At 37.7% G+C, this 25,248-nt stretch overlaps 1 protein-coding gene across 12 annotated transcripts in view; it reads left to right on the top strand.

Moving 5' to 3' along the window:
- LOC109674848 (kinase D-interacting substrate of 220 kDa-like) overlaps nucleotides 1-25,248 on the top strand; it is a 91,819-nt gene that overhangs the window by 32,281 nt on the left and 34,290 nt on the right. For all 12 annotated transcript variants that reach the window (XM_074049127.1, XM_074049125.1, XM_074049126.1 and 9 more), the window contains 5 exons: nucleotides 3,270-3,410; nucleotides 4,106-4,349; nucleotides 4,513-4,601; nucleotides 6,278-6,422; nucleotides 11,492-11,654. In XM_074049127.1, the coding sequence (XP_073905228.1) occupies nucleotides 3,270-3,410; nucleotides 4,106-4,349; nucleotides 4,513-4,601; nucleotides 6,278-6,422; nucleotides 11,492-11,654 (782 nt within the window). The remainder of the gene's footprint in view (nucleotides 1-3,269; nucleotides 3,411-4,105; nucleotides 4,350-4,512; nucleotides 4,602-6,277; nucleotides 6,423-11,491; nucleotides 11,655-25,248) is intronic.

Raw genomic sequence — 25,248 nt, 5'->3', positions numbered from 1 at the left:
TATATAGGGGTATATCACTGTTTCAATTTGCATTTCCCTGATGACATCTGATGTGGAACATCTTTTCTCATGGTTATTTGCCTTCTGTATTATCTTTGGTCAAGTGTCTGTGAAGGTCTTTAAAAAATGACATATATAAGACATATCCCAAACTTTCCTTACTTTGAAGTCTGTCCTGTCTGAGATGAATATAGCTACTTCTACTCTCTTCTGATTGTTATTCACATGTCTGTCTTTCATCTGCATCTTCATACTTAAAGGAGATTTCTGTGGATAACATAAAATTGGTCCTTTTTAAATCTACTGTAACATCTTTGCCTTTTAATTGGTGCATTTAGACCATTGGCAGACAGTGAATATGGACATACATGGATTAGTATGTAACATATGTGTTACTGTTTTCATTTGATACTTGTTATGTGTTCTTGTATGTCTTCAGCTTCTTTTTCTGCTTTTTGTGTTTTTTATTTCAACATTTCATATAATTTTGTTTTCTCACTTTTGTAGTGTATCATTATGTATATTTTACTTTTTTCACTGGCTGCTTTAGAGTTTGCAGTATACATTTGTAACTATTCCAATCCCACTTTCCATAGTACTGTGCCAGTTCAGGAATAGTGTGATTCTCTTAACAAGTAATCTTAATTCTTCCTCCCATCCCCTGTAGCCTTGCTTGTTCATTTCACTTATATATATCAGTATATACCTATAACATATATTTACACACAAATACGTGTGCATAATCGAGTGGTTACTTCCTATTTGCTTATTTGCTGACCTGAAGACCTGAAGCTGCTGCATTTACTATTAGTTTTTCCTGTGTATTTTCCTGTGGATATACATGTTGGATTGAGGTAAGTTATTAGTTGTCTGTTTTATGTAAAATAGACTTTTATAAATTATTCAAAGTAATTAGCAGAGTATTCCACAAATGCAAGTCACCACCACCTAGTAACATGGTTCCTCGAGAGCCTGGCTCCACCAAGCAGGCTCATTTTAAAATGTGGCAAGTTTGCGAGCACTACTGCAGAATGAAGGCCATTCTCAGCCATCGCATGGCCAGCATTCCAGCAAATGTGCACATTACCGTCACACAAGTGCTCCAGAGGAACCCTGTGCTCATCAAGGATTTCAGGACTTCAGCATGATGGAACTCGGCCTCCTCAGGAAGAAGAGGCTCAGGGTTGACGTGCTGGGAAAATGGAAAGGAACTGGCTCCCATTCCCACTGTCTGTAGTCATGCACAGAACATGCTAAGGGTGTTACACTGGGCTTCCATTACAAGATGAGGTCTGTGTATGCTTATTTCCCCATGAGCACCATTATTCAGTAGAATGTGTCTCTTGTTGAAATCACAAATTTCCTTGGTGAAAAATACACCTGCAGGGTGCGTATGAAGACATGTGTTGCTTGTTCAGTATCTCAAGCCCAGAAAGATGAGTTACTCCTCAATGAAATGATTTTGAACTTGTTTCCAATTCAGCCGCTTTGTTTTTTTTTTTTTTCATTTTTCTTTTATTATTCATATGTGCATACAAGGATTGGTTCATTTCTCCCCACTGCCCCCACCCCCTCCCTTACCACCCACTCCGCCCCCTCCCTCTCCCCCCCCCAATACCCAGCAGAAACTATTTTGCCCTTATTTCTAATTTTGTTGTAGAGAGAGTATAAGCAATAATAGGAAGGAACAAGAGTTTTTGCTGGTTGAGATAAGGATAGCTATACAGGGCATTGACTCACATTGATTTCCTGTGCATGGGTGTTACCTTCTAGGTTAATTTTTTTTGATCTAACCTTTTCTCTAGTACCTGTTCCCCTTTTCCTATTGTCCTCAGTTGCTTTAAGGTATCTGCTTTAGTTTCTCTGCGTTAAGGGCAACAAATGCTAGCTAGTTTTTTAGGTGTCTTACCTATCCTCATCCCTCCCTTGTGTGCTCTCGCTTTTATCATGTGCTCATAGTCCAGTCCCCTTGTTGTGTTTGCCCTTGATCTAATGTCCACATATGAGGGAGAACATACGATTTTTGGTTTTTTGAGCCAGGCTAACCTCACTCAGAATGATGTTCTCCAATTCCATCCATTTACCAGCGAATGATAACATTTCGTTCTTCTTCATGGCTGCATAAAATTCCATTGTGTATAGATACCACATTTTCTTAATCCATTCGTCAGTGGTGGGACATCTTGGCTGTTTCCATAACTTGCCAATTCAGCCACTTTGATTCAGCAAGACACAACAGTTAAAAACAAGGATATTAGAAAAATTTGAGGTGGTATCTATGTTTCTGAAAAAGGGATAAGTTCAGCAGGCTGGTGAGTAAGGTGTAAGTTAAACCAGCTACAGAAATTACAATCCAGTATTATAATACCAATGTATGATACTTCTACCGAAAAAATGTTTTTAAAGAAGCAAGTTGAAGGTTGACCTTGGTGGCACGTGCCTGCAGTTCTAGGTATTTGGCAGGCAGCGGTAGGAGGATTGTGGCCTAAGGGTGGCCTGGGCAAAAGCCTGAGACTCCATCTGAAAAATTATAAATGAAACAAGGGACTGAACTAGAGGGACTGAACTAGCACCCTGCCTCTCAAGTGGCTCCCAATATCACAGAGACAGAGAGAGAGGGGAGGGGGAGGGAGGGAGAGAGAGAGAGAGAGAGATGGAGATGGAGAGAGGGAGAGAGGAGAGAGAAGAAAGAAGAAGGAGAAGGGAAGGAGAAGGGAGAAGGTCTAGTAAGTTAAAATTAAACTACCAAAATATGAAGTAGGAAGATGCTTTTTTTGGGCAGGTTGTGCCATGGATTGAACTTGGATTTTCACAAATTCTAAATGCTAGGAAACACTTAACCAAGTCTTACTTCTAGACCCAAATCAAACTTTTTCACCCTAAATGGATTCATAGAATTCTGAAGCCCCTTCCTTTGATCAAGGTCAGATGTCACCAGGTAGCTAACAGTAGTGTGAAATCATTAGATCTTTTGGATTTGTGTTCTGATCAAGTGTCTTGGCATTCAGAGCTTATGATTTCAGCAAGTAAGTCACTCAATCCAGTTTGTCTTTTTAAAAAATGATATAACAGTGTCTACTTGATAGTGCCTGTGGGAAGGTTAAGTTTCCATGTCGTTGCTTTGTAAAGTGTGAAACAGTGGGTACAGTTTTGAATGGAACCACAGCTGGTAGCGAGGACTTTGAGTTAGTATTCCTCCAATAGATAACTTTTGTCATAGTTTTCAAGAAATGTGTTTAACCTTCTCATGTCTCCTGTGCTTCCTGCAGGTTCTGAAGTGTGAAGTGGAGTTGATGGCCAGGATGGCAAAAGCCATCGACAGCTTCACTCAGAATCAGACAAGACTGGTGGTCATCATTGACGGCTTAGATGCCTGCGAGCAGGACAAAGTCCTTCAGATGCTGGACACTGTACGTTTCAACCGTCGTGAAACTTGTCATTGTCACTGTGTGGCAATGGACGGATGCATGAGTTCACAGAATACTTTGGAATGGAAACTGCTTTTTATTTGAGTGGTTCTGGCTTCTCTTGTGATTTTTGTTCTGTAAAAACAACCATTCTTCACATAGAAACATAGCAAGAGTAAATGTTTTGTCATGAAGACTTAGATAGTTTTAGCTTACTGACAGGGTGAGGAAAAAACCAGATGTGGCATTTCTTAAGTCCAGAGTGTGGATCTTGCTTTTCTTTAGATAGTTATGGTTACACTGTGCAGTAACATAGGGAACCCACAGAATTTATAGGAGGGGTTTTTGTTTAAGGGGCATGTCACAGACTGTAAGTTTTGTTATAAGCAGCAGTGGTACACTGGGGAAGAAAGTGTGTCCAGGACCTCCTGTGTACTCAGGAACATTTTTGTGTGTGTTGATCTGACCCCGTGTGTAGGAGAGTATTGTTTTCTTTGCAAGTTTTGTCACTGTCAGATGATGGCAACCCCAGGTGGAGCCATCAGTAAAATTTCTGTTGAGATAGAATAAATTTTGATGGGAAATAATACTACTTCAAAAATATAATCACTAAAGAATAGCACAGATTTAAAAAGTACATCTTCTTATTTTGGGTAACTTAAAATTTATTCACAACCATACAACGTTTTCTACCGCAGGTCCGAATTCTGTTTTCAAAAGGCCCATTTATTGCCATTTTTGCAAGTGATCCACATATTATCATAAAGGCCATTAACCAGAACCTCAATAGCGTGCTTCGCGATTCAAACATAAACGGACATGACTACATGCGCAACATAGTTCACTTGCCCGTTTTCCTCAATAGTCGTGGGCTCAGCAACGCAAGGAAATTTCTTGTGACTTCAGCAGCAAACGGGGACCTGTCATGCTCAGATGCTGCAGGTAACTGCGAAGCTCCCAAAGTCCTTGGGTTTAACGTACTGTGCTTGTTCTTTATGGTGTCTTTCTTTTTACCTTGACAACTACTGTTGGAATTTCACATTGCTTTAATGTCACGTACAACAGTACTTGGTGCAAATGCTGCTCTCTTGATCCCTTCCTTCAGGGATACAGGAAGATGCTGATAGGAGAGTTTCACAGAACAGTCTTGGGGAGATGACAAAACTAGGTAGCAAGACAGCCCTCAACAGACGGGTAAGATGCCATTTGCTTTGCTTTAATTAATTAAATTTTCCATATAGCACTGGGGGTTGAACCAGGGCCTCATGCATGTTAGGCAAACGCTCTACCATTGAGAAACATCCCTGCCTGATTTGTTCTTAGATATATGTTTGTATCGCAGGTATTTTAAAATAGTGTTTTGTAAATACTGTGTGAACCTCTTCAGATAAACATTACGATTGATTTTTCAGGAGTTTCAGAGAATGTCTGTACTTAGAGCCAAAACAACCTTAAATCGAGAGAACAGTCATCTCTGCCTGTGCTGTCCCAGATCCTAGAGCAGTTGAATCAAAACCTCAGAGTGAGCTCACCAAAATGCTTTCATCCACTGTGATCATTCCTGAGCAGGTTGAAATCAGTCAGTTGCCACCATAGCTGTAAGGGAGACAGGACTGTAGTGTGAGAAAACTGGCTTTATCTTCATCCTTGCCCATGTTTGTAGTCTGTGTACTCTTTTTTTCTATACCAACATATTGATTCTGGGCCCTTCCCAGCCACCTTGGGTCTCTTTTCCAGCCCTTTAGTTGTCCCTGTCTGCTTCCCTGTTGCTTCTGTGGGATAAGGGTATGCTCTGCGTTTCTGTCTATTTATGTAACACAGGAAGATGGCCAGTTGCAGGGAAGGTGTGGTGATAGTGCCGCTTAGGGGCAGCTAATGTGGTCTAGTATGGGCATTGTCTTTTTTTTGCAGTTGGTACCATTCAATTTGGACATTTTACTTTTTAAAAAATGTATCTTTGGTGACATTTTGATCTTATGCGTTCTATCTTTTATAGGTGTGAGTGCAGAGTAAATATGACCAATGATAATTGATAGCACTAAATTCAGAGGAGTGTATGATTTATCATTTTGAATTTCTCGCCTGGGAGTCTGGACTCTTGGGCACATGTGTTTGCATCCACCTTTCCCATGCACAGGACCTTAGATGAGGATACACGTTTTTTTCAGGTGGTCCTGTAGTTCGAACTCAGGGTCTCACAGTTGCTAGGCAGGCACTCTCCCACTTGAGCCACTCCAGCAGCCCTGTTTTGTGTTGGTTTTTTTTTTTTTTTCGAGATAGGGTCTCAGGAACTATTTGCCTGAGCTGGCTATGAAACGAGATCCTCCTGATCCCCTCTTCCCAGTAGTTAGGATTCAGGTGTGAGCCACTGATTCCCAGCTGAGGACACAGCTTAGTTGTGCCTGTTCTCTTATGAACTGGGGTCCCTCATCCCAGTCCACCCCTATAGAGTGTCTAATTCTTATGGAGATGTGAGGATATTGTGAAGTCATTGTCACATACTTTAACCTAAAAATCGTAATGCTGAATCCTTAAAACCAGACAGCAGCTTATTTGCCTCATTTTTTAGGGTTCCTGTAAGTACTGAGCCTCCACAGAGTTAGAATGTGATTCTTTTTACACACTCTTCTTACTTCGAATCTGAAAGGCATTGAGATTTCTCTAACTGTGTAACTGCAGATGGCAATGCAGCTGACGGGAAACCAAAGCACCTGATGCAGTTCCTGCTAATACTTCTTTAGAGCTGTGCTGTGAAGTTTCTGCCTCCCAGATGGCAGTAATAGTGAGCTTATTAGCATGTACTCTTCCTGCCTGACTTGTCCTCTGACTTGAAGCGTGGGTTTGCTCTTACTGAGGATGCTCTGTTGCAGGACACATACCGCAGAAGGCAGATACAGAGGACCATCACGCGGCAGATGTCTTTTGATCTCACAAAGTTGCTGGTTACCGAGGACTGGTTCAGTGACATCAGTCCTCAGACCATGAGAAGATTACTCAATATTGTTTCTGTCACAGGTGACTTTTGTTCTTACTATCTGTGGTGGTTAATAAGCTTTATTTTATTTAATTTATATTTTTCGCAGTACTGGGATGGAACCCTGGCACTGTACCACTGGACTACAGCCCAGTCCTGACAATAAGCTTTAAAGTTACCAAAGTAATTTAATTGAAAAACAAAAGCATGTGTTGTGTTCTTATGTTTATGTTGCTGGGTATCAACTTTGTTGATCTCGTGAAGTCAGTGTTAGTTGACCATGAAAGTCAGCCATCACTTTTATACTGTTTTAAAATTTGATTGCTTTTAAATTATTTGCTTCATTTTAGGTTTAAATTTTCTCCACATATAAAGATAATTTATGAATTCATGTAACTGGGTATAACTAATATAAAAGATCAAAATTCAGATTTTATATCCTGCTGTTTTAATTTTCATTTAAGTAAAAACAGTTACAACAAAATTGAGAATTTTTGCCTTGTGACTGAATTCTTTGTATGGAATTCTGGTCTTTACCATGTGGTTACTTAGTTACTAATTAGCATTATAATCATCATATAAATGCTTATAATGTAGCCTGCATGGTATTGGTTGGTACTTTGTGATATTTCCTAGAACTAACTTTCATGTTGTCTACTCTGGCATTTGTGTTTTATACTAAAGGTGGGGTTCATGCTATGAACTGTAGTATAAGTGAGTTTGCATTTAATGTGATATTTCTGACTGTAAACTCTCTTTAAATAAAGTCTCACCCTCACTGTACTTGATTTGATTATGTTTGACAATGAAACTCTCTCATTATATTATCAACAGCATTTATATACTCATTAACAAATATGTAATAAGTGTCTACTTTTTGCCAAGTATTGGTCTGGACATTACAAAGATTAAGTGGTGAGCAGTAAAGTCCTCTTCCCAAATGGGAAGACTGAAAGATACAATGTCATGTAAGGATAAGGAGGATGGAAGGCATGCAGTGAAATGGAGATAGCACTCCCCTTCACAGTCCTGAGTATAAGACTGCCCCATCCTTTCCCCAGAAGAACTTGTCTTGATGCTACCTCTGCTTCTAACCATTGTCCTGTTTCTAAGAAAAGCTCCTTAAAAGTTGACTAGCCCTGTTTCTCATTCTGTTTTCCCTCTGAACCCACTCCAACACTCTTTCACTCTCAGAACTTGAGAAAAATTATATTTTCAGGGTGACCCAGTGGCTTCCATGTTACAGATTCCAGTGGTCAGGTCTCAGTCTTCCTTTGACCCACTAGTACTATTTGACAATGTTTTGTTCACTTCTTCTGTAAATACTTTCTTCCTTTGGATTCCTGAGTGCTGTGCTTACTGGATTTTCCTCTTTGCTTCTATTGGTTACTCTTCATCTCTTCTTACCATTTAGCATTGTAATGCCCTTGGGTACAGTTCCTGGAGCTTTCCTTTTCTATCCAAACCAATGTTTAATTTCCTTTGCCTTTGATGATCATTCTTTAGATTTATACACAGTGCGTTTTCTCACTGCTTTTTAAGCATTTGCTTAAATGTCAGCTTTTCATTGAGACCTTCCAGGACATAAAATGACTCCACTGTTCCCAGTCTGTCTCCCTCTCCTTCTCCCTCTGTCTGTCTCTTTCCCTCTCATATTCTTTGATGTATCCCTTCTCTGCTTTATTTTCCTTCAGAGAATAACCCATTTCTAATAAATTCTGTTATATTCTTTGTTTTCTTGTCTGTCTGTCTCTCAGTAGAATGTGAAATCCACATAACAAGGATTTTTGCTGTCTTGCTATTTTCTCAGTACTGTTATGAATGAATAAGGGAATAGTAAGAACTGATTTTTATATATTTCTTGAGAAGAGCATTCTAAACAGGAGGAACAACAAGTGTGAAGGCTTTGAGGTGGGATTCTAGAACAGCTGGAGGTCAATGTGGTTGGTGCTGGGGGGCAAAAGGGGAGTGATGTCAAAGAGAAAGCCAGTGGCCAGTTCATTTTGGGCCTTCCAGGCCACAAATCCTTATGAAGGAATTTGGATTATACTTAGACATTTTCAGGCACTCTAAAGAGACCCAAGTTAACATCATTTAATAATCGATAGTGGAGATACACATTTAAAAAATAATGATGTTTCCACATTTAAAAACTATATTTCCACATTTTTGAGTAGAAATAAACCATTTTCTTAAGCCATATCTTCAACGTAAGAATTTCTCTAGTGTTAGTCTTTGACTACATAGGAGACTTTTTAAATCGTTAAACCAGAAACGTTTTTATTTTGCTTCATTAAATATAGCTCTGACTGACAGTGAAAGATTTCTTGGTAAAATTTCCATTTTATGTTCTGGTGGTACTGGGATTTGAACTAAGGGCCTCATACTTGCTAGGGAGGCTCTCTACCAGTTGAGCACTCTGCCAGCCCTAAAATTTCCATTTCATAGAAGCTCTTAGTGTCATTGCTTTCATTGCTTAAAAAAAAAAGTATCATGTTGAAAAGGAACTTACAGAGTTTAACCTTTGTATTTTAATGAAATTTCAATAGTTTTCATGATAAATTTTTTCATTCAATTGGATAAAACTAATTGGAAGTATGTAAGTAAATATATTTTATGGGACAGGGCACAGGCAAAGGGCTTGGGTTTGAGCTCTGAGCATGTTATTTACCCTCTTGAAGGCTCCATTCCCATTTATGCAGAAATGTATATTATCTGTAGGAAAGTATGCAAGTAGTTACCACTATTAGAAAAGACATACCATAGATGTAGTAGTATCAAACAAAATTTGGGTTCTAGAACCAAATTTGATAAGTATTTAGTTGAGTGGATTCTTACTTTAAAACCATGCTTTATTTGTCCAGTGTGCTTCATTTGAAGTTTGTTTTATTTTGAAGGAAAAATTAAATAATCTTAGACACCTTCTTTGGGCAAAATTGTCTCTTACTGTTATTTTCTTACCTATAGGCTTGATATATTCTTGAGGTACAAAACTTATTTTGATTCACTCACTCTTTATAAGTAATTTTCCAGTTCTGCATGTAAGTAAGTACCCGTTCTTCGTGACTTGAATCGCTTCTCTTGCCTCAGCCCTCCCTCTGCAGATAAAGTCATGCTCAGTCCTACATAGCTTAGTTCTGGAAGTCACATTAGGAAGATGACCTTCCTTACCTGCTGCTTGTGGATTTGGTACTCAGGTTTTTGTTTTCACGTAGTAGTCGTATTTGTGTATCTGTAGAATAGCCCTTATCTGATAACTTTGTAATTGTCTTTTTAATTTCTTTATCGGTCACAAACTGTCCTCAGTTTTTTTTCAGGTGGAGGCTAGGTCTTCTCTCTCTCTCTTCAGTAACTCGCATAGTGGATGAGTGAATTCTAAAAACTCAGTGTAGGAGGTTTTGAGGTATTCACTACCTTTCTGCAAGCTTCTATTTTGCGGATCAAATGCAGCGATTAAGAGAAGAAGTTTCACTGGTATATTATTATAACCTATGTCCTCAATTCAGTTCTAAAAGTTTTCCTTATCAGCATACGGTTCTAGAAGAAGTGCACTGTCAGTGTTGCAAGCATGTTTTAATGGTTTGTTTTCCATTGTCTGTTCTCTGTTGACCTGTTTGTGCTCTGTTAAGAGAGGATCTACTTGTGAGATTACAATTTATGATTAATTCATTCCATAGGTTTTTTTTTGTATGATTTATTCTCTGCTCCCCTGAGTGTATGTAGGCTTCATGAAGGTGAGACTGTATCTTTTTTGTAAAACATTTCATCCCCAGCATTGGTACATTACTGTTTGTGATACCTCTGTGAGTTTTCAAAGCTCTCATATGCTTGTGACTGTAGCTCAGTTGATGGAAGGTAAAACCTTGTCACTGATCTAGCATACTTGATTTCACCTTCTGGGGAAAAGGAATTCAGTGATGAGAGTATAGTTTGCATGTATAAGCAGATTTGCTGAGAAATGAGGGTCTGGCAATGTGGGAGAAATTGGGTGAGGAGTTACACATTCATGTCTATTAGTAGTAGGAAAAAAAGGATAATTCATCTTTGAACCAAAACAAGTAGATATCTTTTATTTTTACTTTTTGGTGACACTGGGATTGAACTCAGGATCGCTCTACACCTGAGCCAGCTTCTATTCCCTTTTGCTCTGTTTATTTTTGAGATGGTGTCTTGTGAACTGTTTGCCCAGGGTGGCCTCAAACTCTGTTCCTCCTGGTTTCAGTCTCCCAAGTAGCTAAGATTGCAGGTGTGAGCCACTGACTCCTGGCACAAGTAGCTGTCTTACTCCAGATACAAACTGAACTGGTAACAATGAAGTGAAACTGACAGTGTTTCAAAATTAAAAAGCAACATATCATTAATTTGTAATCCTTACCAAGTCAAGGTGAAACTCACTGATTATGTAACAAAAGAAGCATTGTTTCTGAAAGTTTGAGGATTGCAGCTGTGCGTATATAAGCATGCCCAGTGATTAGACACTGATTTAGAAACTTCAGAAGCCCCAGAAACAGACAGGGTTGTTTTTTTTTTTCAATATATAAATAGCACATTTTAGAAGTATCATAACTTGGTAGGTTAGTAACATGAGCTACTCATAGTACATAAAAATGAAAGCATGTGGGGCTGCACATCACCCATAATAAATCCAGAACAGATCAGCATTTTGGATCTCTTTAAGGTTCACTAATAGAATCTTAGCAGATAGTACTTTAGAGAATTGGGCAGTACCATGGGTGAGTTGATATTGTACTGCATGTCTGTAGGCAGCTTTGAGACTGTGTGATAGACATTTGGAAAGATTGCTGCCTGCATTTATACACTCAAAGAAGTGTATGGCACGAGCAGTCAATCAGGGAAAGTGCATTAGAATGAAACAGAATCATTTTAGTTCCTTAGAATCTTTCCTCACAGGTGTAACTGGCACACGCTGCCTGAGCCTTTATCTTTAAAATAGAGACTTAGGAACTACATAAATACTGGACTTGAATTTGTGGTGCAATCAAGAGTGAACTTTAAAAGATTAAAGTTAAATTACTTGTGAATATAGTAAATGTTTTACTGAACATAATTATCACACATCAATTTTTAAATGTTTTTGTATTCCTGAAAGGGCGATTACTGAGAGCCAATCAGATCAGTTTCAACTGGGACAGGCTTGCTAGCTGGATCAACCTCACTGAGCAGTGGCCGTACCGGACTTCATGGCTCATCTTATATTTGGAAGAGACCGAAGGTGTCCCCGACCAAATGACATTAAAAACCATCTATGAAAGGTACTTTCTTTAACTTCTTTGTATATAAGTGCTGCTTGGGTTGAGTTTTGAAGACAACAAAACATGTATAAAGCAAACTGAATATAAAATAATATGTATAAAGTGTGTATTTCTGAATCCAGCTTATCATTCTCATTAATTTTGGTATAATTTTGGAATTGCTATAGCACTGGTATATATTCCTTCACGTAAAACTTAGAGTTTTATTTGTACAAGTTTTTCCCTTCTCAGGTGTGTAAAATTTTGAGAGTTTCCAGTTTCTTATCACATTCACAAATAAAGTCATAATGCTTTTTATTTACCAAACACTGTAATACCTTCAAAAGTTTCAGTTGCTATTATTATAAATAAACTGTTTCTTAGAAAAAATAATGCAAAGGAACTATACAAACAGTTTTATAAAATTGGGTATAATGAAATCTGTTGTTTTAAAATGTAAATGAAGTAGTAAACCTAACAAGGTACTTAGTGTATTGTTTATGTATTGAAACTTGTTTAAGATGTGAAATAAGTTTTATTCTCCTGCAGTACTATTAGCATGCGATTTTTCTGATTTTTTAATATTCGTTTTAGGTGCATATTTTATTTAGTGCTTTTTTGGTCGTACTGGATTTAGAATTGTTGAGGGTTGTTACAGTATTTGAGAACCAGTTGGGTCTTCCAGGTTTTGCTGTTGAGCTGATGCTGAGTTACATCAGTGGCTTGAGCCTCCTGTGCTGTATCCAGTAGGTGTTCCAGTGATACATAATTACCATGGGTTCCTGAGAAATGGTTCCCAATTTCATCTCTGATCTTTTAGGAATCACCTTATTATGAAATACACAAGTGGGTTTTTCCTTCATTGTATTATTAAATACTAAGCATGATTTGTTGAATAAATCTGCCACAGCTTTTTAATTATGAATGCTTGCTAAAGCACAGTTATTCAATAGGTAAAACTTATCAAAAGTTTTATTGCTTAAAAATAAGTCATACTAATTCATAGGTTTTATTTTGCACATGTTCTCTTTATACATAATGGTCTGTTTAATATGAAGAGGCAGCTACATATACAGTCTCATTTATCCTTGAGTAATTGTTATTCTTACTTGTGTGTAAATAAAAATGTCAGAGAAAAGAAAAAGTCTTCCTTAGGCTTCTTCACTTAGGAACTGTGTGCCATTTGAACACACTTTAAAGTGGAGGGGTACCTTACGAAAGAGTAGCAGAAGTCATTCGACTCTTAGAATGTGTCTGAATTGGTCTTGTTCATAGAGTAATGCATTAGTCTGGGAATAGAGGTCCAGGTTTTATGAAATGTGAAAACTTGGAAGAAAGACAGCTTGCTGTTTCACAGGGGTTCTTATTTAATGAAGGAGTGTGGGTTACTTAGCATCCCCCTCCTTTCTTCATTTGCATGAGGTACTTTGCCTGGTGCCTCCTATATTCCTTTTTTTTTTTTTTTTCATTTTTCTTTTATTATTCATATGTGCATACAAGGCTTGGTTCATTTCTCCCCCCTGCCCCCACCCCCTCCCTTACCACCCACTCCATCCCCTCCCGCTCCCCCCCCTCAATACCCAGCAGAAACTATTTTGCCCTTATTTCTAATTTTGTTGTAGAGAGAGTACAAGCAATAATAGGAAGGAGCAAGGGTTTTTGCTGGTTGAGATAAGGATAGCTATACAGGGCATTGACTCACATTGATTTCCTGTGAGTGTGTGTTACCTTCTAGGTTAATTCTTTTTGATCTAACCTTTTCTCTAGTACCTGTTCCCCTTTTCCTATTGGCCTCAGTTGCTTTTAAGGTATCTGCTTTAGTTTCTCTGCGTTAAGGGCAACAAATGCTAGCTAGTTTTTTAGGTGTCTTACCTATCCTCACCCCTCCCTTGTGTGCTCTCGCTTTTATCATGTGCTCAAAGTCCAATCCCCTTGTTGTGTTTGCCCTTGATCTAATGTCCACATATGAGGGAGAACATACGATTTTTGGTCTTTTGGGCCAGGCTAACCTCACTCAGAATGATGTTCTCCAATTCCATCCATTTACCAGCGAATGATAACATTTAGTTCTTCTTCATGGCTGCATAAAATTCCATTGTGTATAGATACCACATTTTCTTAATCCATTCGTCAGTGCTGGGGCATCTTGGCTGTTTCCATAACTTGGCTATTGTGAATAGTGCCGCAATAAACATGGGTATGCAGGTGCCTCTGGAGTAACAGTCTTTTGGGTATATCCCCAAGAGTAGTATTGCTGGATCAAATGGTAGATCGATGTCCAGCTTTTTAAGTAGCCTCCAAATTTTTTTCCAGAGTGGTTGTACTAGTCTACATTCCCACCAACAGTGTAAGAGGGTTCCTTTTTCCCTGCATCCTCGCCAACACCTGTTGTTGGTGGTGTTGCTGATGATGGCTATTCTAACAGGGGTGAGGTGGAATCTTAGTGTGGTTTTAATTTGCATTTCCTTTATTGCTAGAGATGGTGAGCATTTTTTCATGTGTTTTCTGGCCATTTAAATTTCTTCTTTTGAGAAAGTTCTGTTTAGTTCACTTGCCCATTTCTTTATTGGTTCATTAGTTTTGGGAGAATTTAGTTTTTTAAGTTCCCTGTATATTCTGGTTATCAGTCCTTTGTCTGATGTATAATTGGCAAATATTTTCTCCCACTCTGTGGGTGTTCTCTTCAGTTTAGAGACCATTTCTTTTGATGAACAGAAGCTTTTTAGTTTTATGAGGTCCCATTTATCTATGCTATCTCTTAGTTGCTGTGCTGCTGGGGTTTCATTGAGAAAGTTCTTACCTATACCTACTAACTCCAGAGTATTTCCTACTCTTTCTTGTATCAACTTAAGAGTTTGGGGTCTGATATTAAGATCCTTGATCCATTTTGAGTTAATCTTGGTATAGGGTGATATACATGGATCTAGTTTCAGTTTTTTGCAGACTGCTAACCAGTTTTCCCAGCAGTTTTTGTTGAAGAGGCTGCTATTTCTCCATCGTATATTTTTAGCTCCTTTGTCAAAGATAAGTTGCTCATAGTTGTGTGGCTTTATATCTGGATCCTCTATTCTGTTCCACTGGTCTTCATGTCTGTTTTTGTGCCAGTACCATGCTGTTTTTATTGTTATTGCTTTGTAATATAGTTTGAAGTCAGGTATTGTGATACCTCCTGCATTGTTCTTTTGACTGAGTATTGCCTTGGCTATTCGTGGCCTCTTGTGTTTCCATATGAATTTAACAGTAGATTTTTCAATCTCTTTGATGAATGTCATTGGAATTTTGATGGGAATTGCATTAAACATGTAGATTACTTTTGGGAGTATCGACATTTTTACTATGTTGATTCTACCAATCCATGAGCATGGGAGATCTCTCCACTTTCTATAGTCTTCCTCAATCTCTTTCTTCAGAAGTGTATAGTTTTCCTTGTAGAGGTCTTTCACATCTTTTGTTAGGTTTACACCTAGGTATTTGATTTTTTTTGAGGCTATTGTAAATGGAATTGTTTTTATACATTCTTTTTCCGTTTGCTCATTGTTAGTGTATAGAAATGCTAATGATTTTTCTATGTTGATTTTATATCCTGCTACCTTGCTATAGCTATTGATGATGTCTAGAAGCTTCTGAGTAGAGTTTTTTGGGTCTTTAAGGTATAGGATCATGTCGTCTGCAAATAGGGATATTTTGACAGTTTCTTTACCTATTTGTATTCCTTTTATTCCTTCTTCTTGCCTAATTGCTCTGGCTAGGAATTCCAGTACTATGTTGAATAGGAGTGGAGATAGTGGGCATCCTTGTCTGGTTCCTGATTTTAGAGGGAATGGTTTTAATTTTTCTCCGTTAAGTATAATGCTGGCTGTAGGTTTGTCATATATAGCTTTTATAATGTTGAGGAACTTTCCTTCTATTCCTAGTTTTCTTAGAGCTTTTATCATGAAATGATGTTGGATCTTATCAAAGGCTTTTTCTGCATCTATTGAGATGATCAAGTGGTTTTTGTCTTTGCTTCTGTTAATGTGGTTTATTACGTTTATTGATTTTCGTATGTTGAACCACCCCTGCATCCCTGGGATGAAGCCTACCTGGTCGTGGTGAATAATCTTTTTGATGTGTTGCTGAATTCGATTTGCCATTATTTTGTTGAGGATTTTTGCATCAATGTTCATTAAGGAGATTGGCCTATAGTTCTCCTTTTTGGAGGTGTCTTTGCCTGGTTTTGGGATAAGTGTAATAGTGGCTTCATAAAATGTGTTTGGCAGTTTTCCTTCCCTTTCTATTTCATGGAACAGTTTAAGGAGGGTTGGTATCAGTTCTTCTTTAAAGGTCTGATAGAATTCAGCAGAGAATCCATCAGGTCCTGGACTTTTCTTTTTGGGGAGACTCTTGATTGCTGCTTCAATTTCATTTTGTGTTATAGGTCTATTCAGGTGATTAATTTCCTCTTGGTTCAGTTTTGGATGATCATATGTATCTAGAAATCTGTCCATTTCTTTTAGATTTTCAAATTTATTTGAATATAGGTTCTCAAAGTAGTCTCTGATGATTTCCTGGACTTCCATGGTGTTTGTTGTTATCTCCCCTTTTGCATTCCTGATTCTACTAATTTGGGTTTTTTCTCTCCTCATTTTAGTCAGGTTTGCCAGGGGTCTATCGATCTTGTTTAGTTTTTCAAAGAACCAACTTTTTGTTTCATTAATTCTTTGTATGGTTTTTTTGGTTTCTATTTCGTTGATTTCAGCTCTTATTTTTATTATTTCTCTCCTTCTATTTGTTTTGGGATTGGCTTGTTCTTGTTTTTCTAGGAGTTTGAGATGTATCATTAGGTCATTGATTTGGGATCTTTCAATCTTTTTAATATATGCACTCATGGCTATAAACTTTCCTCTCAAGACTGCCTTAGCTGTGTCCCATAGGTTCCGGTAGGTTGTGTTTTCATTTTCATTGACTTCTAGGAACTTTTTAATTTCCTCTTTTATTGCATCGATGATCCATTCTTCATTAAGTAATGAGTTATTTAGTTTCCAGCTGTTTGCATGTTTTTTGTCTTTACTTTTGTTGTTGAGTTCTACTTTTACTGCATTGTGGTCAGATAGTATGCATGGTATTATTTCTATTTTCTTATATTTGCTGAGGCTTGCTTTGTGCCCTAGGATATGATCTATTTTGGAGAAGGTTCCATGGGCTGCTGAGAAGAATGTATATTGTGTAGAGGTTGGATGAAATGTTCTGTAGACATCTACTAGGTCCACTTGATCTATTGCATATTTTAGATCTTGGATTTCTTTATTGAGTTTTTGTTTGGATGACCTATCTATTGATGATAATGGAGTGTTAAAGTCTCCCACAACCACTGTGTTGGCGTTTATATATGCTTTTAGGTCTTTCAGGGTATGTTTGATGAAATTGGGTGCGTTGACATTGGGTGCGTACAGATTGATGATTATTATTTCCTTTTGGTCTATTTCCCCTTTTATTAGTATGGAATGTCCTTCTTTATCTCGTTTGATCAATGTAGGTTTGAAGTCTACTTTGTCAGAGATAAGTATTGCTACTCCTGCTTGTTTTCGGGGGCCATTGGCTTGGTAAATCTTCCAGCCTTTCATCCTAAGCATATGCTTATTTCTGTCAGTGAGATGAGTCTCCTGTAAGCAACAAATTGTTGGATCTTCTTTTTTAATCCATTTTGTCAAACGGTGTCTTTTGATGGGTGAATTAAGTCCATTAACATTAAGTGTTAGTACTGATAGGTATGTGGTGATTCCTGCCATTTAGTTATCTTAGTTGTTTGAAGGTTTGATTGTGTGTACCTAACTTGATGTTACTCTCTACTGTCTTGCTTTTTCTTATCCTGTGGTTTGGTGCTGCCTGCCTTTTCATGGTTAAGTTGGGTGTCACTTTCTGTGTGCAGGATCCCTTGCAGAATCTTTTGTAATGGTGGCTTTGTGGTCACATATTGTTTTAGTTTCTGCTTATCATGGAAGACTTTTATTGCTCCATCTATTTTGAATGATAGCTTTGCTGGGTAGAGTATCCTGGGGTTGAAGTTATTTTCATTCAGTGCCCGGAAGATCTCACCCCACGCTCTTCTTGCTTTTAATGTTTCTGTTGAGAAGTCTGCTGTGATTTTGATGGGTTTACCTTTGTATGTTACTTGTTTTTTCTCTCTTGCAGCCTTCAATATTCTTTCCTTAGTTTCTGAACTTGTTGTTTTAATGATGATATGTCGTGGAGTAGTTCTATTTTGATCTGGTCTGTTTGGTGTCCTGGAGGCCTCTTGCATTTGTATGGGAATATCTTTCTCTAGATTTGGGAAATTTTCCGTTATTATTTTGTTGAATATATTACGCATTCCCTTCGCTTGCACCTCTTCTCCTTCTTCGATGCCCATGATTCTCAAGTTTGGTCTTTTGATGGAGTCAGTGAGTTCTTGCATTTTCTTTTCACAGGTCTTGAGTTGTTTAATTAGTAGTTCTTCAGTTTTTCCTTTAATTACCATTTCATCTTCAAGTTCTGAGATTCTGTCTTCTGTTTGTTCTATTCTGCTGGATTGGCCTTCCGTTTTGTTTTGCAGTTCTGTTTCGTTCTTTTTTCTGAGGTTTTCCATATCCTGGCAGTTTTCTTCTTTATTGTTGTCTATTTTTGTCCTGAGTTCATTTATCCATTTATTCATTGTGTTCTCTCTTTCACTTTGGTGTTTATACAGTGCTTCTATGGTTTCCTTTATTTCTTCTTTTGCTTTTTCAAATTCTCTATTTTTATTGTCTTGGAATTTCTTGAGTGTCTCCTGTACATTTTGGTTGACCCTATCCAGTATCATCTCTATAAAATTCTCATTGAGTACTTGTAGTATGTCTTCTTTTAAATTATTCTTGTGGGCTTCATTGGGTCCTTTGGCATAGTTTATCTTCATTTTGTTGGAGTCTGGATCTGAGTTTCTGTTCTCTTCATTCCCCTCTGGTTCCTGTACTAATTTTTTGCTGTGGGGAAACTGGTTTCCTTGTTTTTTCTGTCTTCCTGTCATTGTCCTTGGTGTTACTGTTCCTGTACTGTGTGCAATTAAGTATTTTCTAGCTTGTAATAATAACAATGGTAATATTTAGAATGGAAGGGTGAGCGGAGATGGAAAGCAAGAAGTTAATGAAAAGGGAAAAACAAATGAAAACAAATAACCCTCTAGGTTATCTAACCTTTTCTCTAGTTCCTGGTCCCCTTTTCCTATTGGCCTCAGTTGCTTTTAAGGTATGTGCTTTAGTTTCTCTGTGTTAAGGGCAACAAATGCTAGCTAATTTTTTAGGTGTCTTACCTATCCTCACCCCTCCCTTGTGTGCTCTCACTTTTATCATGTGCTCAAAGTCCAATCCCCTTGTTGTGTTTGCCCTTGATCTAATGTCCACATTTGAGGGAGAACATATGATTTTTGGTCTTTTGGGCCAGCTAACCTCACTCAGAATGATGTTCTCCAATTCCATCCATTTACCAGCGAATGATAACATTTTGTTCTTCTTCATGGCTGCATAAACTTCCATTGTGTATAGATACCACATTTTCTTAATCCATTCGTCAGTGGTGGGGCATCTTGGCTGTTTCCATAACTTGGCTATTGTGAATAGTGCCGCAATAAACATGGGTGTGCAGGTGCCTCTGGAGTAACCTGTGTCCCAGTCTTTTGGGTGTATCCCCAAGAGTGGTATTGCTGGATCATATGGTAGATCAATGTTTAGCTTTTTGAGTAGCCTCCATATTTTTTTCCAGAGTGGTTGTACTAGTTTACATTCCCACCAACAGTGTAAGAGGGTTCCTTTTTCCCCACATCCTCACCAACACCTGTTGTTAGTGGTGTTGTGATGGCTATTCTAACAGGGGTGAGGTGGAATCTTAGTGTGGTTTTAATTTGCATTTCCTTTATTGCTAGAGATGGTGTAGCTCCACCTTTATATGCACTTCTTTTCTAAGCAAACTGTAAATTCTTCACATCCTTCAGGTCTGATTTTTGTTCCCAGCTGTCACTGTGTAAGCCTGGTGGGAAGCAGCCAGTGATACCCATGTCACAGATTGAATGCTGGCCTGCCGTCACATGTCCTCCACTAGGTTGTTAGTCCTTCACTTTTAAACTCAGTCTTACCCCACATCTTAGGGCATACACAGAATGTAGACAAGTTCTTTTCCAAAATGTAGTATCCATGGCCTCTAGTACATTTCCAATAGTCTTTGTTTCTTTCTGAAACCTCATGATCATAGTCTTTGCTGTGCTTACTCTTACCAGCATTCTGGTGTTCTAGGCTTCCACCAGAGTTACCCATTAAGGTCTACTCACAGCATCTAGAGCTTCCCTATCCTGCATCTCCAAATATCTCCAAGTTTTTTCTGCAAATCAGTTCCGAAAGCTCTGACCCCATCCACAGGAATTGTCACAGTAATGACCCTACTACTCTGGTACCTATTTTCTGTGATAATGAGACTTTCATCACTGTGACAAAACAACTTAAGGGAGGTAAGATTTATTTGGCTCATGGTTTCAGCCCATCATAGTGGGGAATGTGTTACAGAGTGGAGCAGCTCACATCCTAGTAGCCAGGATTTCATCCTCATTTCCAGCATTTTGAACCTCATAGGAGAATATCAAAAATTTATGTTTGTATATGAATTGAAATATGTTTCATGGACAAAAGGAAATGCTTAACATATATGTTAAAGATAATAGTAAATTATTATACCCTGCTTATAAAAAGAATGTTTATGAAATGTTGAGGGGAGGTTAATATTTTTAATAATATAACAAAAATAACTTGGAATGAATTCTTATAAGGGAGTATTTTATTGTTTCAATTGGCGACATAATGAAGTGATGTCAAGTTTGTTTTGTGAATAAACCAACCTACTACTTTAGGTTTCAGCCTCTGACAGATTGTCATCCGAGAGCAAGTTGGATTCAGGGTGACTTTGAGATGCTTTTCTTTTTGGAGTAATAAGTAGGTCTTACAGGCCTACAAATAGTTCCAAAGAATATTTGTAACTAGGCCAGTGAAGAGAATAAGACAGTATAGAAAGCCATTTGAGAATTTATAAGGATTTGACTTAAAATAATTAAAAAGATGATTTGGAATGAGAGAGTATAGGAAGACCATTTGATAAACATATTGAAAAATCTTGTATTGGGGGACGTTAGAATAATTTAGATAACTATTTCTAGTTTGCCATAGAGTTAGTCCTTTGATGCTTGTCATTTGAATAATAAAAAGTTTTATTTACAGCCATCAAAAAGCAGCAGTGTTTAATTGATATTCATTTACTTTATTAAAGAAATCTGATTTCATAAAAACAATCAGAAATTTTTTAATGTTAGTACTAAAATTTATTTTTAATCCATGTAAAACCTCATTTATTTCTGTAGCAATTTGATGACATCTGCTTGCTTTATTCAGCTGAAAAAGAAAATGTTGGTTCTTGGTGTTTGGTAAAATTGCTTTGTAAATTATTTTCTAAATTGTTCAACTTTTAACAAATGACATTTGATACTAACACTGGAAAGCAATTTCAGCTAATTAAGTAGATCCCTCTGTAAACCATTGGAACATTAAGATGACATACTGTTCATTCAAGAGTATTTTAATTGGTACAATTATTGCAATTTTCTTGAAATTATATGTTGAGCTAAAAGCTTTTGTCTCGATCATTTGAGTTTTTTTTGTTAACATACATTGTATAAGAAGAAAGAGAGTAAAATAAAAACTGTAGATAAAGATGTTCTATCTAGTTTTTATTACAGCATTTTAGATAGTCATTGAAATATTTTAGTATAAAAGTTTATTTCTGGTATTTAAAGCATTTTTAAGCTTTGATAGAGGTTTTTAAATGATCGATTTAAGTAGTTTTCATGAAGACAATATTCTAAATTTCCATTTTGACACTGGTCAGGCAGTCTTTTACTCATGATGATATGGTCAGAATAATTTTGTATAAAACACAGCATACCTTATTTTTGATACTCTTGATTAAAAAAGACAGTTGAGCATGTTTTGAGGGAACTTAAGAATGGGAGCGTAGGAGTCTATGCTCCTGTTTCCTGCATGGGGCAGGAAATGCTTCTTTTTTTCCATTTATCCCAACTTAACTGTTACATTTACTACAAAAATCAATGCTAGTTTTAATTTCAGTTTCATTGAAATAGCTGTTTGTTGAATAGTTATGGTGGACATCTAATTTCTGAGTTCTATAGACCTTTCTGATTTCTTTAAATTATTCAGTAATTCCTTATGAGTGGATATGATATGATCTTCCTGCTATCCATCCAGGTTCCATCAGCTCAGTTGGATTGCTTCCAGTCATCTCTTGCCTCCCTATGTTGTTACTAACCTCCTCATCTTTCCTTCATTTCAGTCCCAGCGTTCATCATTTGGAGTGCATTATTCACGGCTTGTTTCCTTTGCACTGGACTTCAGTTATGAATTTTAATGCCATGAGAACTGGACATTAATTAACTTAGATTAATTAGTGAAGTTGTCTCATCTGTTTGTGGTACAAAGTACATCCTTTGGTGATACTGTGCTTTGAATTCAGGGCCTTGTGCTTGCTAAGCGAGTGCCCTATCACTTGAACCTCATCCCAGGTCCAAGACTATATCCTTTGTACTGGTAATTTTGTCTTAATTTAAATTTTGAGATTTTGGAAATATTTATTCCAAACATTTCATGTAGGCTGTTAGGGTGTTTTTATGTATCACTTAGAATCTTAATGAAATTCTGTATTTTGGTATTGTAGGACTTTTTGTAGGAATTGATTTTGCCATTATTCAAAATTGATCAGATTACTATCTTGTATATAATTGTTTCCACCTTTGTTTCCAAAACACCCTTGTCCTGAATACAGAGGTTAAATATTTTAACAGTACCTTTATGTTTTTAAAGACATAGCCTGATCTAGTTCTTTGTAGAATCACAAGATAATGCTCCATGTGGGAGAGGAAACTAAGCAGGTTTGTATTTAGATAAAGATTGTGTAACTATAGTAGAAATCACACCTTATCTAGATAGAAATAAATAAGTATATTTTCTGAGTTTATTGTGCATATCTAGCCTGTCAAATATGGAAAACCATACCTATAACCAGGAAGTATGTTGACAGATAAATGAGCCTTTCTGGTTTTACATTATTTATATTCATTGTCTTGATGGAAATCAATTGGACAGTCTAGATTCCTAAAGATATGGTTTGGTAGAGCACCTGTCTAGCAAGGGTGAGGCCCTGAATTCAAAACCCTGTACACCAAAAACCAAACCAAAACAAAACGTAATGTGAATAAAGGAGAAGGGCAGAATTTTTTAAAGTTTATTTTGATGCACTTGAAAATCATACCCTTTTGTTTGCAGGAAAAAAAGAGGAATGAGATTAAACTAGACATGTTTATTTTTGAATATGTGTATATTTCATATTTTGCTACTAATTTTTTTTGTTCTTGCTACCAGATATCCAAAGATGTGAGATAAATTAATAGGAGAAAGCTTAAAATCCATGCATTTATTCAGAAAATACTTTTTGAGCACTTATTTTGAACAGCACTGTTCCAGGCAATATCCATGAACAAACTGGCTAAGATCCTTGCACCAGGGAACCTATATTCCACCAGCGAGTGATGGGCAATAAACAATATATACAAAACACATAATTAGCATGTTTAAAGGCAGCGAGTCCTGTGGAAAGAGTGAAAAATAGAGTTGGGGAGATGCAGAATAGTAGAGGTTCTGCATTAAATATTGAACAAAGGCTTGAAGGCGGTTAAAGAATTGGCAAGCCAAATTCAAGGAAAGTCTTTCCAAGCGAGGGAATGATTTGAACAAAGGTCCTAAGGCAGGAGAGCCCCTGGAATCTATGTTGGGAAACTGTTGTACCCCAGCAAGCAAGAGATCTGGTGATTTAGTGAGAGGGGATGCAGCAAGGGAAGGGAAGGGAAGTGAGGTCAGGTTGGTTATTGGGGTGGGTTTCCTGGACCACTTTTGGAGGACCATTGTAAGGACTTTTACTTTTGTCCTGGGTGAAATGGAGACCCAGTGTTGGGTACGAACAACTTGTACCCACTTCCCTAATGCTCTAGGGCCTATTAATTTGTTGCACACACTTGGCCTGAGGTAGGGAGCCCTTTGATCTAGATCTTGGGAAGCATATTTTGAGAATCTCATGCTGGGAAGGGGAAGGAGTGAACCTGAGTGGGAAAATGAAGATAAATGAAAAGTACAGAGAATAGTGTTGGCAACTATTCACCTCACAGTAAAGAGGAAATAAATGAGAAAATGGCACATGGTGCCACTATGTGATGAAGAGAGTCTGAGAGAGACTAAGAGCAACTGACAGAAATCATAGAGTTATTCTAAACATTGGCAGAATTTATAGAACTGAAATCTCTGTATATTTGTCCTAGTGTGATAGTTTCTTGTGTCTGACTCACTTTATTCATTTTTTGAGGGTAGTACTAGGGTTTGAACTCAGGGCTTCATGCTTGAGAGGCAGATGCTCTCAGCATGTGCAATGACTGTGGTGCTTTTTGCTCTGGGTTTTTTGGAGATAGGGTCTCATTTTTTGCCCAGGTCAGCCTGAACTGCAATCCTCCTGTTTAAGCTTCTCGCCATTACTGGGACGACAGGTGTGAGCCACCATACCCAGCTTTTTTCCATTGAAATATGTAGAGGCTGCTTTGTGCTGGCTACGTTAATAAAAGTACTAGCCTCACTCAGGATGGTGCCACACATTGGATTAAGCAAGCACTTTGCCTAGGTCATCTCATTTAGTACCCTGAATAACCCTAGGAGACAGAGAGAGAGACTTAAGATCTCCAAGTTGCATCTGTGGAGCTTCCTCAGGCTTGTTGCTGGGACTTTGCCATTTATGTTTGTGGGGAAGTGAGACCAGTTGCTTAACCTATCTGAGATCCAATTTCCTCATTTTAAAAATTGAAACAACACCTCATAAGATACTGGGATAGAGGGGTAAACTACTCTCTGGATTCTATATAACCTTTAAATGCATTTTCCCCATTTGAGTTTATATAATAAAAGGGATTCAGAGCCCAAATGTATGTTACTCAGAAGCATAGCTATAAGTGAGCACCTCATCACTATTGTACTTGAGCCTAAGCACATGCGCTTGAAGCACTCATATTTACTCTCCATGCTTGTTGCTCCTTTCTTATCCCTGAGTTCCAACATTGCAATCTTAAAGCCAAAGTGCACTTATACTTCCAGTGTCTTATTTTTACACTGAACCAAAGTTGATCTCGGTGCAGGCGAGGGCTTTCCTTTCTTGCTGTGAGAGGACAGTATCTATCTGCATGATGAGGCATGGGACGCATCTAAGAGCCAAACTTAGAAATTAACTTCGGCCCTTTTGAAAAAGGAACTGGAATCTAGAGAGATTAAAGACGTGCTAAATCACCCACAGCTTACAGGTACTCAGCCTCTGTTCTAAAAAATTAATAATCAGACATTATAGCTGTATTCTAAATTTTCTGAGATCATTAAGTCTAGATTTAAGGAAGCCATAAAAGGAAATAAATACTGTGTTCTAGGGCTGGGGATGCAGCTCAATGATAGAATGCCTGTTTAACATGCACAAAGCCCTGGGTCTG

This window comes from Castor canadensis, chromosome 12 (genome assembly GCF_047511655.1).
Source record: "Castor canadensis chromosome 12, mCasCan1.hap1v2, whole genome shotgun sequence".
NCBI lineage: Eukaryota > Metazoa > Chordata > Mammalia > Rodentia > Castoridae > Castor > Castor canadensis.
This window is presented reverse-complemented; position numbering and strand designations above follow the sequence as displayed.